The sequence below is a fragment of the Panicum virgatum genome, chromosome 5N (genome assembly GCF_016808335.1).
Source record: "Panicum virgatum strain AP13 chromosome 5N, P.virgatum_v5, whole genome shotgun sequence".
Taxonomy (NCBI): Eukaryota; Viridiplantae; Streptophyta; class Magnoliopsida; order Poales; family Poaceae; genus Panicum; species Panicum virgatum.
Window position 1 is genome coordinate 49,622,122 of NC_053149.1, and position 14,327 is coordinate 49,636,448.

Here is a 14,327-nt window from a genome sequence, read left to right on the forward strand (position 1 = left end):
TGTAAAAAAAATCGGGTTTTGGATTATCCGTCAGGTTTCCGGTTTGGGGCTGGATTTTCACCCGAATCAGAGTTCGGGTGAGGTCGGATTTTATGTTTGAGTTTCGATATTAGGTGCCCAAACACTCCACTCGAATCGAACCTGTCGCCATCCTCACGAGCCCGACATACAGCTGGGGGTCTGGGGTGGTGTCCATACCCACCACGAACAAGTACACGTTCTGCGACTATGCCCCAGAGCAAAGGAGCCACGGGAGCGCTACAGCTCGTGGCACTTGGCTTCATCCATCTGCTCGTCAGGTGTATGCGGCGCCGGCGCCGCAGCGTGAGGAGCCGTGGACTGGATCGATGTGACGGGGGATTAGAAAAAAAGTTCAATTTACTCCCTACAAGTAAGTATAGTGAAAAGTCTGATAACTTTTCTAAATTATAATTTAGTTCAATTTATCCAAAAACTATACTCACTCCGTCTAAACTGTAAGTAATCCTAACTTTTTTTGGAGAGTTTTTCAAGTTTGACCATGTTTAAACAATAAAGTACTTATATTTATGATACCAAATAAATAACATTAGATTCTTCATTAAATATATTTTTATAGTATATCTATACAGTGATATAAATCTTTATAATTTTTCTATATATTTTTTAAATATAAAAATAGTTTGACTCTGCAAGAAAAATAGAATGACTTACAATTTGAAGTGGAGGTATACTATTTAGTTTATTTTACCGCACGATACAATTATCCTTTTTATTTTTCCATTTATAATTTATTTTTAATTTCAAATTTTGCAAGGTTGTGGTGGGCATCACAATGCATATTAAAATTATAATAATTTTTTCATCGTTATTTTTCATATAAGTTTGAACTCCAACAATTAATATATTATTAAATATTCTAACTTATCAGAATAATAATAAAAGATTGTCATGTAATTTTTCTAACATGTGTTATAATGTGTACTATCATTTTGTAAATTTTCTATTTAAAACTCTACCTATGTATGGAGAAATAAAAAAAGGACAAATTGTATTCGAAGTAATTTGAACTAAAGAGCATAGTTAGGAGTTGGAATGCAAGTTAGATAATTTTTGGATCATTGGGTCGACTCAAAAAGTTGATAAAACAGACTAGAATGGCATTATATGTAAATAGTTTGGAAGGAGAAATGAACTAGAGTGGTATGTCATTGTAATTAACTAGCTGACTCAAAAAAAAACACCATTGAGTAGCCACTTGCATTCTTAGTTTGGAAGATAAAATGAACCTAGGGTTATTCACATGTTGACTACAGTGAAGGTAGGGGAGTAATTTAGACTTTTTTCATTAGAATACGACAAGCCCCGAGATGGGAAAAAGAACATGGCTGGGAATCAAGGGCTAAGACCCTGTTTGTTTTTAGGGTTTTTTTAGCCCTTGTCACATCAAAAGAGATTTTACTATTTAAGAGTATCAAATAAAATCTTTTTTATAAAACTTTTTGTATATATGGGTGCTAATTCGTGAGACGAATCTAATGAGACTAATTAATCCATAATTTAATACAGTGATGCTATAATAACCATCTGTTAATTATAAATTAATATATCTCATTAAATGCGTCTCGGAGTTTAGCTTCGGAGTTCTACAATTAGTTATTTAATTAGATTTCATTTAATACTTCTAAATATCAAAATTCTTTTTGATATAACATGGTTTAAAGTTTAGTTCTTGGATTCAAACAACTCCTAAGATTCAGTTGGTTACGGGATGTGTGGTGGTGGGGCGAATGAGAAAACGGGACGGCAAATCACGGAGTTATGGGAGGTCGATAACGAGCGTTGGAGAGGATCTGTGGACTCCATGCGGGCCTTGAAAGCTTGAAGTCGAAGAAGGCCTTTAGCGTCTAATTGGGCTTAAAAGAAAGGTAAACCCAATGGGCAGCTGAAAATTGGGCCAATATTAGCGGTTCCATTATATATTCAACACGATCCAGTAAACGAAAAGAAAAAATTATGAGACAGTCATGACAGTCACTGCACCAAAATGGATGAAAATGACCAGCGTTTAGCTATCAGCTCACCGAAAGGCGAAAGGTATTGCGGTTCTATATAGGGGGCAAATTTAGACGCACGCTGCCAGCGCCTCAGCCCTGGGCTGAGCGCATGACCAAATTAAAAAGGATCATCGAAAGGAACTAGAACATTCGGCGCACGATTCACGCTCTACCATTTAAACCATCAAATGCTTGTAACCATAAGGCAATAGAAAATAAAAGTGACGAACTATATGCACGGTATGATGAATTGAATAGAAATCACCACCTCCAGGAGCCATTACATTAATAGAAACTCGCTGTAATTGTCACTTTTTGCAAGGAATGGAATAATGTTGCCAACACTTCATTACAATTAACAAATTACTTATTATGTAGTCTACCATAACTACAGTCGCAGTGGCACTATAAGAGCGTGGCCAACGGGTCGACAAGGCCCCTATAACAAGTAGACGTCGGAGAGAGAAAAAGGAGAGAGAGAAGAAAATTGTCCCTAGAATCATCGACCCTCGCTAAGGCCTCCTCCAAAGGGAGGCAACGTCCCTAGCTTTAGATGAGCTGGAGGAAAGAGAAACAATGAAAACATCCGAGCTAGCGAGTATTCCGTTGCTAGCGGATGGCGCGACACCCGAGCCACAGTGGGACCACATAGGAATCGAGGTGGAACTAGCGAGTAAGCCTTATGCTCTTTGAGATTGATAGAATAAAAAAAAAACTAACGATAGATCCTACAGAAACTTAAAGCACCCTCCCTCCTCCGCGTTGTCGGCGATGTCGTCCCTTCCGCTGAAGGAGGCCTAAGACCGTCCACAGTGGAAGGAGCAAATGGAGGAGCAAATACACTGTTTGGCACTGTAGATGCACTGTATGGCACTGTAGACAGAGAGGGCGTGGGAAACGAGGAGGGAGCAAATTTGCTCTTGCTCCCTCCACTGTGGTCGGCCTAAGCACTGGATTCCACATCAGCGGGCTCCACCAGCATGGTTTCCTGTGCCGAGCGACAGAACACGTCGAAGAGAGAAGAATGCAATCGATTAAAAAACTCAGACATGCGAGACCAATAAAATTTTAAAAAGCATGCTATAGATAATCCATTGGACAGGTAGCCTGTAACACTCTTTATAGGTAATGTGGAGCAAGTCATAGAAAGCTGCTGTCTACAACTGCTGCGGGTGCCCTTTAATTAGCATGGACAATGTTTAGTTATACTTCCTTCTCATCAATTATACACACACTCCCCATCCACACCCCCAATTATGTTTAGTTATACTTCCTTCTCAACAATTATACACACACTCCCGATCCACACCCCCAATCAAATCTGCACCTGCCACTTCGAAATTCTTTAAGGCAGTGAGCACGGCATCAATTATGCTCTTGCCGCACTAATTAATGTGGCACTACTTGCAACAAAGTCACCTCTCCAATTTGCAGCGAAAATAAAAATTTGCAACAAAATTGCTACCTTCTTGCTCTGATCGAAGCTCAAATTCATCAATTCTCAGCTGAGCAGCGGCACTGCGGGATGGACTCGCAGTTCAGCGCAGCGGCAGCATGGGCAGACGGCAGGGCTCCTCGCAGTCGCAGGATGGCTGCAGCACGCACAGCCGAGCAGCAGCGCCCCCGCGTGGGATGGGCGGCGGCGCGCGCGGGCGAGGAGCGGCCCCGCTGACCGGGCAGCGGCGTGGCCTCATGCGGTGAAGCCGCGTGAGACGAGCGGTGGCCTGGCTAACTAAATCAATAGAGATGAACATGTGTTCGCCTTCAACCGCTCCTTTGCCTCAGCCTCCTCAAGAGCGGTTACTTATATGATTATATATAAGTATAAATATGCTAAAGCCCAAATTGGTTCTTTAACCAATTAACCCTTAGGCTAATTTGAAATCTAAAGATTAATACTTGAATTAGTACTCTAAAGTTTAGCGTCTAGAATTATTTGGATCCATAAAAGTTTAGCCTCTAGAGTTGTTTGGATCCATAAGTTAATTTAAGGACAAAAACACATATCCAATCATTAGCTCTATCTTCATGGATGGAGGATAAGGAGAAAATCAACCTTTTAGTGGGGTATATGCCGAAATAGTCCCAATAAACATCTTTTGGAGGATATAATTTTTTAAGAGAGGCTAATTCGCTTTAGCTCCTAATAGCCTCCTTTAGGGTCAAAGGGCTCTGGATCCAACGGGATCTAAGTTTGAATTTGCTCTAAAAGTCAAAATCTAGATGTGGATTATTTTTTACAAAGAGATTGAGTTGCAACTTTACGTACTCGTGTACAAGGTAAATTGGATACTACTACCAGGGGTAAAGCTACGTTATGATTAGGGGGTGCATTAGCACCCCCTAAAATTGAAAAAACAGTGATCATGCTCAAATTTTCATTATATTTGCACCCCATGACTCAACTTTATGCACCCACGAGACAAGCGCACCCCTCTCCCATTTGCTCTAGTTTCGCCATTGACTACTACTATAAACTGTCAAACTTCTCCAACTTTCACTATCTAGTGATGACATATAACTTAAAATTCTCCCAGTTTCTTGCTCAAACAGAATAGCTCAGGACGCCAATCTGTCCCTACCACAAAATTCGCAGCATTCCCATGCGGATGGACGTGTCACGGACAGGGTTAAAAATCCTGACAAGAACCGATCCGGTTTTATCGGTAACCGTCAAACTGGTCCGGTCCGGTTCTGTTCGATTTCAAACCGGCCCATATTCAAAATTCAAATTTGAATTCCAAAAAATGAAAAATTCTCAAAAAATTCCTAAAGATACTTCAAGTTGCGACGACTCTAATGGTGTCAAATTTTTTCAAATATTCATTCATTTAGTATACTTTGCGGGTATGTGAAGTTAAACAAAAAAACGTACATACAAAAGTATACAGATACATTGTATTAATATAAAAGTAATACAAAAGAGGGTTGGAGGATTTATTTAGGCTAAAATATGTTATACAAACATTCATTTAGTATACTGTGCGGGCATTTGAATTTAAACCAAAAAAGAAAAAAAAAATTGAATTTGGCCGGTTACCACTCAAACCGATCGGTTACCGTTCAAACCGGACCGGTATACCGGTCTAACTGGTCGGCATACCGATAGGAACCGGTTGAACAGAGGTCTTTAATTTGAATTTTGAATTTGATCAATTTTTATCGGTAACCGGTCAAACCGGACCGGTTTACCGCTATAGGTGGACGACAGTTTGATCCCACGGGTCCGTAAAAAAAACCCTGGGCACGGAACGAGTTGGCTTGACAAGGAAGGAAGTCTGGATCGCTGGTCCAACGCTTAGGTCACCCAACCACACCCCACCCGATGCTCCGTTGGCCCATGACAGGTGGGGCCAGCGTCGCCGCCGTCCTCGAATTCTCCTCCACTCCCAGCGGCCTTTCCTTTTTAACCCCTCGGGCTTTGCTGGCATCTCGCAGTTCGATCCCTCCCCACCCCCCACTCTGCTGCGACTGCGAACGAAGTCCAAGGCAGACGCTGGTGGAGAGGAGATGCAGAACGTGGTAGAGGTCGAGCCAGGCCACCCGGCCGCCGATGGCCGCCCCTCCGTGGGCCCCACCTACCGGAGCGCCTTCGCCTGCGACGGGTTCCCGCCCCCCGTCCCCGGGCTGAACAGCTGCTACGACATCTTCCGGTGAGCTCTCTCGCGCGCGATTCCGTGCTGCGGGCGGGGTTTATGGAGCTTGCTGTTCCCCTAGCGAGCCGTGAGGCGAGAGGTGGCGGGAGATTGCTTGCTTGGATTTTTTTTCTTCTTTTGGCTTCGTGTGGTAGATGTGTGCCGTGTGCGTGTGCTGCTCGTGCTCTTGCATAGGAAGATTCGGAAGCTGTGACGAATGCCCCTTTCGGTTATTTGCCTCTGTTCCTTTTAGGAGGACTGGGATTTCAACATGACTAATTTCTCGGTTAGTTGCTTGTTTATGCCAGCATGGGGATTTGCCTGATTTTTAAATACCCCCGAATTAAATAGAGTAGTGGATTAGTTGATTTTTATCTGCTGCTAGTGCCTTTGCTTTTCAACCCCCCCCCCCCCCCACCGAAAAACAAAGTAATCCAATTCTGCATGAGATTTATTTCCATGCTCACTTAGTACCTTTTGCTGTGAATGGTTTGAGATCCTAGTTAGTTATAGTTCAGATTCGCTTGGCCGTTGTGGGAGCAGTCACTCTCTTAGGCTTTCAGTTGTTTGGATCCGGACCTACTTTGTTCCATCGTGGGATAACGAATCATGGACGCTTCATTTCTCTCCGTTTTTGTTGCCAGATTTGCCATTTTGTCCTGGTTGCAACGTTTTACTGATCTTCATTTCACCTAGCTGTTCCTGATGGGGCAAGATCTCCTAGATGTTGGTCGGTAGGCACTGCTATTGTTTTGTTCAGTCTCGTGATCTCGTCTATCGTCCTGCAAAAATTTTAATCAAGTTCAGAAATGTATCCGAACAAACTTTCTCTGAATCAGGTAGAACTGGCGGACAAAATATAAGCTTGTCACACACTTCGACGAAGCAATTTTAAGTGGAATACACTTTGACGAAGCAAGTTTAACTGCAATACGAATCTGTATTTTCGTGTAGCGTTGAAGGGTTGTAATGTTTGATGTCACATGGGTGATGGGTCAGTGCATCAAATCCCATGTTTGGTTTGTGCTGTACTGTTGGCCTTTACATTCTAGCCTGTGGACTTGCTTCTGACAACTATTACAAATAATAAATTAGCCCAGGGAATTGACAGGATAGGTCGGCCAGGCATTTTAGGCTTCTGACTTCCTTCCGTACAACCCTTAAATTTGGTGGCGTATTTTTCTTTATTCCAATGAATCAAGTGGCCTCTTTGTCTACAAATACTAAAATCTTCAATCTGTGGGTCTCACACTGTCTCTCCTTACACAGGATGGCAGTGGAAAAGTATCCAGACAACAGAATGCTTGGCCACCGTGAGATTGTTGATGGAAAGGTAACTGCATTACTCTGTGAACAACTTCTGTTGCACATGAAGACTCCAGCGATATGGTGCTGGCTCAAAGATGGTTTATCTTGTATAATAGGCTGGCGCATACGTCTGGAAGACATACAGGGAGGTTTTTGACATTGCAAGCAAAATTGGTAACTCTATTAGGAGCTGTGGACTTGCAAAGGTTTGGTAACTGTTCTTAGAGTTCTGTTAATTTATTCAATAAAATTCTAATTTACCTGAGCATTGGATGTTGAATTTTTATCTCACCTTGCAAAAACAGTAGAATTGAACACTGGGAACTTTTGATCATCTAAGGCGCTTCAATTTGATGCACTGTTGATTAAAGAATCATGCCATCTTTTGCTGACTAAAAATTTCGAGTTGGTGATTTTGCAGGGTAGTCGTTGCGGTATATATGGTGCTAATTGTCCTGAATGGATTATCACAATGGAGGTAAAATATTTTCTGTTGGTGGCTTTTGATTCAGTGAATTCTCATCTTTTGGTTATAACCAGGAAAAGTTGGATCCGCTAAGTTTGTATTTTGAACTTCCGAAATTCTGTGTTTGTAAGGTTTCCTTGTCAACTTATTCACCTTGAAATCTTTATCCTTTGCAGGCTTGCAATGCCCATGGAATCTACTGTGTCCCATTATATGACACGCTCGGTATATATTCTTCAATCTTCATGGCTTCAGCTGTGGCTATACATGAATGAGGCCACCATGTTCTGTTTGTAATACATCTTGCTAGGCATTTTTATTGTGCATGTGTGGACCATATGCTTCTTTGGGAACAAGCATTGATATGCTTAATTGCTTATGTGTGTACATTCTTATTTCTTTAAAAAGAACTAAGCCTTGTGACACCTCCGGAAGATTTTAACAAGTTATTTGATGTCCTTTTAGTTTATATGTGAATCAATTATGTAGGGAATTAACTAGGAAAGTGAATAGTATCATATAACTATATAAGTACTAATCTGTCCCCCTTGACCACCACTTGTGCATCTACTAGCATTAAGAGAACATATGAGCATACAGCTAGTCTTCATATTGAACACAATCTTTTTGTAGGAGCTGGTGCTGTAGAGTTTATTCTATGCCACGCAGAAGTTGAGATTGCTTTTGCTGAGGAAAAGAAAATTGAGCTGGTATGGTGCTTTACCTTGCTTGCAGAATTAATATGCTTGTGATGTCTCATGTAATCTGTGTCCTGTCATGGAACTTCTCTTAATTTGGTATTCTTTTCTTTGATTTGGTTATGAATACATGAAGTTGGCCCCAATTTGTTAGTGTGTCTGTAAACATATTTAGATCAGTTCATTAGTCTACAAGAGCCATATATCAGCTGTCTTTATCCCTGACGAAGGTCTACTTTCATTTATCTCTCAATAGTTCTGTCACTTGTCTGGATCAATAGAATCACAATCATGTATACACAATAAAAAATATTGCCCAAAAAATTCTTATCTGATGAGTTTTCTATAGCCTAGCTATTATCTTGGTGGCATTGTGGAAGTGGATGAGCTTATGGAGAGGAGGGGGAACTAGGCTTAGAGGTAAAATGGCTCTTGATACAATGTTACATTGTTAGGAATGTTCCTTATCCAATCCACGAGTCAAGATTTATGCATGTTCAAGATAAAGCAAAATGACAGAAAAGCCCCTAGCTAACCATACCTATAACACATAACTAACAGAGTAACAGACTCAACCTACTCAACATGGCCTTTCTATTTTTACATTTTGGGACAAAATTTGAGATGTGTTTCTGATATGATTATGTGTCTTATATTTCGATACATATGTTTAATGTTTCTAATGGCATGCTGAATATTTTCAATTTGGGCAGCTCTTGAAGACCTTACCCAAGTCAAATGAGTTCTTGAAAAGTAAGTCAATATATCCTTAGACTTAGATGGATCCCATCGTCCAGAACTAAAATGTTTCTCCTATGGCAGTGATTGTGAGTTTTGGGAAGGTAACTCAAGAACAAAAGGAAGAAGCTTCCAAATATGGGCTGTCAATCTACTCATGGGATGAATTTCTGTCCTTGGTAAGATGCTCCAGCTCTTTGTGGGGTTCATTTTAATATTATTGATCCACAACTTTGCTAATATTTGTCTTTCCACACATGCGAGTGAAAACTGCATAAGCAAATACATATAGTCATTCATGGAACATCAAAATGAAGACTTTGATCATTTAAAATTAGTTTAGTCTGCTGTTGTTGTACGTGATCATATAAATATAATACTCCCTCCATTAAATTTTTGTAAGGTGCATGAGCATTCTGAGATTTAAAGTTTTTATCCTTGACCGAAGTTTAACTTTGGTGACCACATTGGTCAAACCATGCCCTATATTTGAAATGGAGGGAGTACATTATTGCTGACAAAATAACTGAAGTTGAATGCTGCTCCAACTGTTTAGTTGTAACTCCCTCCGTCCTGAAATACAAGGCATTGAAGGGTTCAAAATTTGTACTTTAATATAAGACATTCTAGGACTTTTGGACAAGTATTAAAAGGAAATCATTTATTTTTTCTTGGCTCTTAGATGCATAGTTACCTTTTTTTCCCCTCCTTCCTCCACTGCTTAATTTTAGGAACAACTTCAATTATAGTTGGTAAACTAGGAGTTCTTGAAGGGTACATGTGTCTTTTGTTCTCTCCCTTAATCTGTCCTAGAATTGCTAGAATGACTTACATTACAGGATGGAGGGGGTATGACCTTGCAGTGACCTACCTGTGGCAGACACAAAAGTATTTTGTTTAACTGTACAATTCGTATAAAATATTTAACCAGGCTGATCGTAGTGTTGCTGTTAATTACTATTCACTTTTTACATGTGGTGTTCTTTCTGCAGGCAGCTGACCAAGAATTTGATCTTCCAGTCAAGGAGAAGGCAGATATATGCACTATAATGTATACTAGTGGAACTACTGGTGACCCAAAAGGAGTACTGATATCCAATGCAAGCATTATTTGTCTCATCGCAGGTGTGGACCGGCTACTTAACTGTGTAAATGAGAAGGTGAGATCTCTGGAAGCTCTTGCATTATGCAACCTTACCTCACACTGGATAACCTTTAAGATCTTCAACCAATATTCGAATTTCAGCTGGCAGAAATCGATGTTTACATGTCTTACCTTCCTCTTGCGCACATCTTTGATCGTGTTGTGGAAGAGCTGTTTATTTTCCATGGTGCCTCTATTGGATTCTGGCGTGGGGTAAGCATCACACTGTGTTCACCTGAATACCTTTTTGTAATTTTACTTTTGGGCCTATCCTGACTGTTAACTTCTTTGTCACAGGATGTTAAGCTGCTAGTTGAAGATATTGGTGTGCTGAAACCAACAATCTTTTGTGCTGTCCCACGTGTTCTTGATCGGATATTTTCTGGTAAGGAGCTACTTGAAACATATGTATCTCAGTCTCATAAATAATTTTAGTGGATGGGATATCTTATGTGGTTATAAGCAGTACAATAATACATATGTATCGTATAATTAAATCAGATTGTTTGGGAATTGATTATGGTAGGTCATTTTTTTTACTAACACTATAATTTTCCTTTGCTAAAGTACCCGTTCTGTGCTAATGTTCTTATTAATAGATGCTTATGGTGAACTTTCACCTGTTGTTGGAATATTTTGTCAACTTTATCTGCCCCATCAATAATCTTGAGCGATTTAGCCAGATGGCCTGACCTACTATTCACCTCAGTAGATTGTATGTAGTCATTCTGTATCGAGTCTTACCTACTTTATCTATCACTAATTTAGGGTTTACCCCATTAACCTGTTCCGTTTATGCATCTGCATGTTTCATTTCTGCTCTTACTAAATGAAAAATTGGTAGGTGAGGTTGTTTTAGTCTTTCTCTTTCATATAAGCTCGTGTGAATGTGGTGTATAGTTTTTGGTCAATCTATTGGAGCAGTTTGCTTTCACTGTTGAAAAATGTGACATCCCGGCCCAACAAGGATGAATTTGAGCCCACTAGTGGCCCAAGTGTGAGTGGCATGGCATGTGTGGGGAGTTGTCCCACCTTGCTAGTTGAGGGTGAGGCTCACCAACGTATAAACCCAAGTGCCAAGTGCATTTCAACCCCCCGGGTTAACCCTTTTATGCGAAGCGAGGACGAAAGTGTAAGCGGGGTTGGTGCGACCGTGCGAGTGAGTGTTTTACTCAACGTGCGAGTAGAACTGAGCCATATTTGTTACTGGGGCTTGACAAAAAGTCTTTGAAACTGCCACTATGTGTGCAAGTTTGAGTGTTCATGGCTATAATCTTCTCACATTTTCTGATTTTTCAGGACTACAAGCTAAAATTTCCTCTGGTGGTTTTATAAAGAGTACACTATTCAATCTTGCTTACAAATTGTAAGTTTAATATCCTAAATGTTCTAAAGTCAATGTTTCTTTATGATGTATCTTTTTTCTTTAATTACTAAGTGCCTGTAGCTGCGGACTCCAGTTAACCTTACCTTTTACAATTCCAAGTGTTAAGTGAACATTGTATTTTGCAGCAAGCAGTTTAGAATGATGAGAGGAGCCAAGCACGATGAAGCTGCTACCATATGTGACAAAGTAGTTTTTAGTAAGGTAGTTAAATTTGGCAGCCAATGATTCTTGACTGAATTATTTTTCCATTTTGAATTTAACTTATTGATCTTCAGGTGAAAGAGGGTCTCGGTGGCAATGTTAGACTTATTTTATCTGGAGCTGCTCCACTTGCTACCCATGTTGAAGAATACTTGCGAGTGGTGACGTGCGCACATGTCCTACAAGGATACGGTACATTTGTTATTTGATGTGAAAACAAGAAACTCCTATTCTTGTGATGGGTTCAAGTCCTTGCTACTGACATTTTTCTGTTGTAGTTCATCTAGTTGTATAGTGTAGTACTGTCAGTTAGATCTAGCATTAAAGCATGGAAATTGGTGTAGCTATGTAAATTAAGTTACTATAATTCATAGTTGGCTGCTTAGTTAACTACTTGGTAGAATGCCCTCTTGGTTTCTATTTTTAGCATCCTTAATGCTTCAGGCTTGTATTATCAGTGTAGTTGATAACCCTCAATAAATAAGAATCTGTCACCTCCTCCCCCCCCCCCCCCCCTTTTTTTTTGCATGACATGCACTTAGTTTTGAATGGGTTTTCAACATAAATAGAGAAAGATGGGTCTTCACCTTAAACAGGGAAAAATAGGGGTCTAATGTGTTCTTTTAGCCTGCTAGGTCATATATGTGCAAGCTGTTACTTTATTGAGGGCGTGAACAGAATTTTGACTTTTCAACCTATGTCTGTACTGAAATATCTTGACTGATATTTCCTTTTAGGTCTCACGGAAACTTGTGCTGGATCTTTTGTCTCGTTGCCAAATCAGATGTCCATGATAGGAACTGTTGGTCCCCCAGTGCCAAACATTGATGTTCGTCTGGAGTCTGTCCCAGAAATGGATTATGATGCACTTGCGAGCACAGCTCGTGGAGAAATCTGCATCAAGGGAGAAACATTATTCTCAGGATACTGCAAGCGTGAAGACCTTACAAAGGAGGTCTTGGTTGATGGGTGGTTCCATACTGGTGCGTTTTACTCATTAGTTGCCCATACCGTTGCTGTGTAAAGTTTTGACATAGTGATCACAATTTTTAAGGCATGCATTTTTAGCAGTTCAATTTCCACGTAAAATTCACTCAGAGTTCCAGACTTCCAGTGATGTTGCAGATCCAAAATGTTCTATTTCGTAATTCAATGAAGCTGGCATCTGACACGAATCCCTATTCTGCTTGCAGGTGACATTGGTGAGTGGCAACCTGATGGAAGTATGAAAATCATAGATCGCAAAAAGAATATATTCAAACTTTCACAGGGAGAATACGTGGCAGTTGAAAATTTGGAGAATATTTATGGCCTTGTTTCTGCTATAGACTCGGTATGTAGTGCTATATATTCAAACTTTCACAGGGATCAACCTTTTAATTTCTATGGTCTTTGAATTTTTCTGTGATATTGTTCTGTATATGAAAATGTAACAAAACTGGATTGGTTGGAACAACTTTTCAGGTATGGATATATGGGAACAGCTTTGAATCCTTCCTTGTTGCTGTGGCCAATCCCAACAAGGAGGCTCTTGAGAGTTGGGCTGCAGCAAATGGAATAAGTGGTGATTTTGAATCCTTGTGCCAGAATCCAAAAGCAAAAGAATACATTTTAGGAGAACTGTCAAGAATAGGAAAAGATAAGAAGGTGAGGATATGGTTGTTCTCTTGTTTCGCTCTTTCTAGCAATTCTTGTCTGCTCGATCCTGGTGCTCATGCCATAACACTACTTGTTTCCGCAGCTCAAAGGTTTTGAATTCATCAAAGATGTACACCTTGAACCAGTGCCCTTTGATATGGAACGCGACTTGATCACTCCAACATACAAAAAGAAACGGCCACAGCTGCTCAAGTACTACCAGGTACTGCTCATTGAAATATTGTCGGAGTACCTCCAGTTTATTTTGTTTACTTGAATCCGTATGACTGTCATTTGTTGAACAGTTCTTGAATTTGTTTAAGCTGTGTGAACGAGAGAGCAGTAATCTTTATGCCTGCAAGCATTATAGTAGGATGCTTGGATCATCCTTGGTGCTAATGTTGTTCCATTCTATCGAATTCTTTTGCTTGTTTATGGGTTGTGATGTCTTGGGCTCAAACAAGGCAGCTTTTCTGAGTTACTACCGTTCAATTTGCAGGGCGTGATCGACCACATGTACAAAAGTGCCAAGTGAGCTCACCATGTCGTATAGAACAACATCCGAGATGAAGAATCCCAACGCTGAAGGAGTTGATAGAAGTACCGAACAGAGAAATGTTGTATTTTGATGTATATATGTTGGTAGGTCGGACGCCAGAATCATGCATCAACTTTCAGTTAATAGGCCGTGTTTGGTTTATGGAGGGGAAAAAATTGCATCATCTGAACATCACGTGTTTGGTTGTAACAGTGTAAGCCCAGGCGATGGTAGGTGGCACGGACGGGGGACGTCCCCGGTCACATACCCCAACGCAAGATGCGCTCATGCGCCCTCCCCCCACTCCCGCAAAGAGCAGCCGCCTGCTCCCTGACGCGCCGCCGCTGCCCCTCCAAGCTGTGTGCACGTAGCAATTCTCTTAGTTTTGATGTGTTTGGCTGTACCAAACACATGGGAAAGTTTTCATGTTTTTTTTCTCCACTTAAATCAAACGGGCAATGTCACCATCACCAGCATGCAGGGGTACAGACCATTTCTAAATCGCTTCGACTCGGAAAGCGCCATCCTGATTAGCAGA

At 40.7% G+C, this 14,327-nt stretch overlaps 1 protein-coding gene across 2 annotated transcripts; it reads left to right on the plus strand.

Annotated features, from left to right (window-relative positions):
• Nucleotides 1–5,461: 5,461 nt before the first annotated feature.
• LOC120672425 (long chain acyl-CoA synthetase 4-like) lies at nt 5,462–13,979 on the plus strand. Of its 2 annotated transcripts, XM_039952815.1 has the most exons (19): nt 5,463–5,689; nt 6,941–7,004; nt 7,096–7,185; nt 7,401–7,457; nt 7,622–7,670; nt 8,079–8,155; nt 8,857–8,896; nt 8,966–9,060; nt 9,874–10,041; nt 10,128–10,238; nt 10,323–10,410; nt 11,325–11,391; nt 11,538–11,613; nt 11,688–11,805; nt 12,351–12,596; nt 12,807–12,946; nt 13,078–13,260; nt 13,355–13,474; nt 13,751–13,979. In XM_039952815.1, the coding sequence occupies exons 1-19, from the start codon at nt 5,547–5,549 to the stop codon at nt 13,784–13,786; spliced, it is 1,968 nt and encodes a 655-aa protein (XP_039808749.1). In that variant the 5' UTR covers nt 5,463–5,546; the 3' UTR covers nt 13,787–13,979. The 2 variants fall into 2 exon arrangements, with proteins under 2 accessions (XP_039808750.1, XP_039808749.1); XM_039952816.1 differs by lacking the exon at nt 10,128–10,238 and having other exon boundaries at nt 5,462–5,689.
• Nucleotides 13,980–14,327: the final 348 nt, after the last annotated feature.

Bases quoted from the DNA above. Each gene is read 5' to 3' on its own strand.
- LOC120672425 (XM_039952815.1), top strand. From the start codon at position 5,547: ATGCAGAACGTGGTAGAGGTCGAGCCAGGCCACCCGGCCGCCGATGGC. The intron at 7,458-7,621 runs GTAAAATATTTT...TATCCTTTGCAG, and splicing joins AATGGATTATCACAATGGAG to GCTTGCAATGCCCATGGAAT. The intron at 11,806-12,350 runs GTACATTTGTTA...ATTTCCTTTTAG, and splicing joins ACATGTCCTACAAGGATACG to GTCTCACGGAAACTTGTGCT.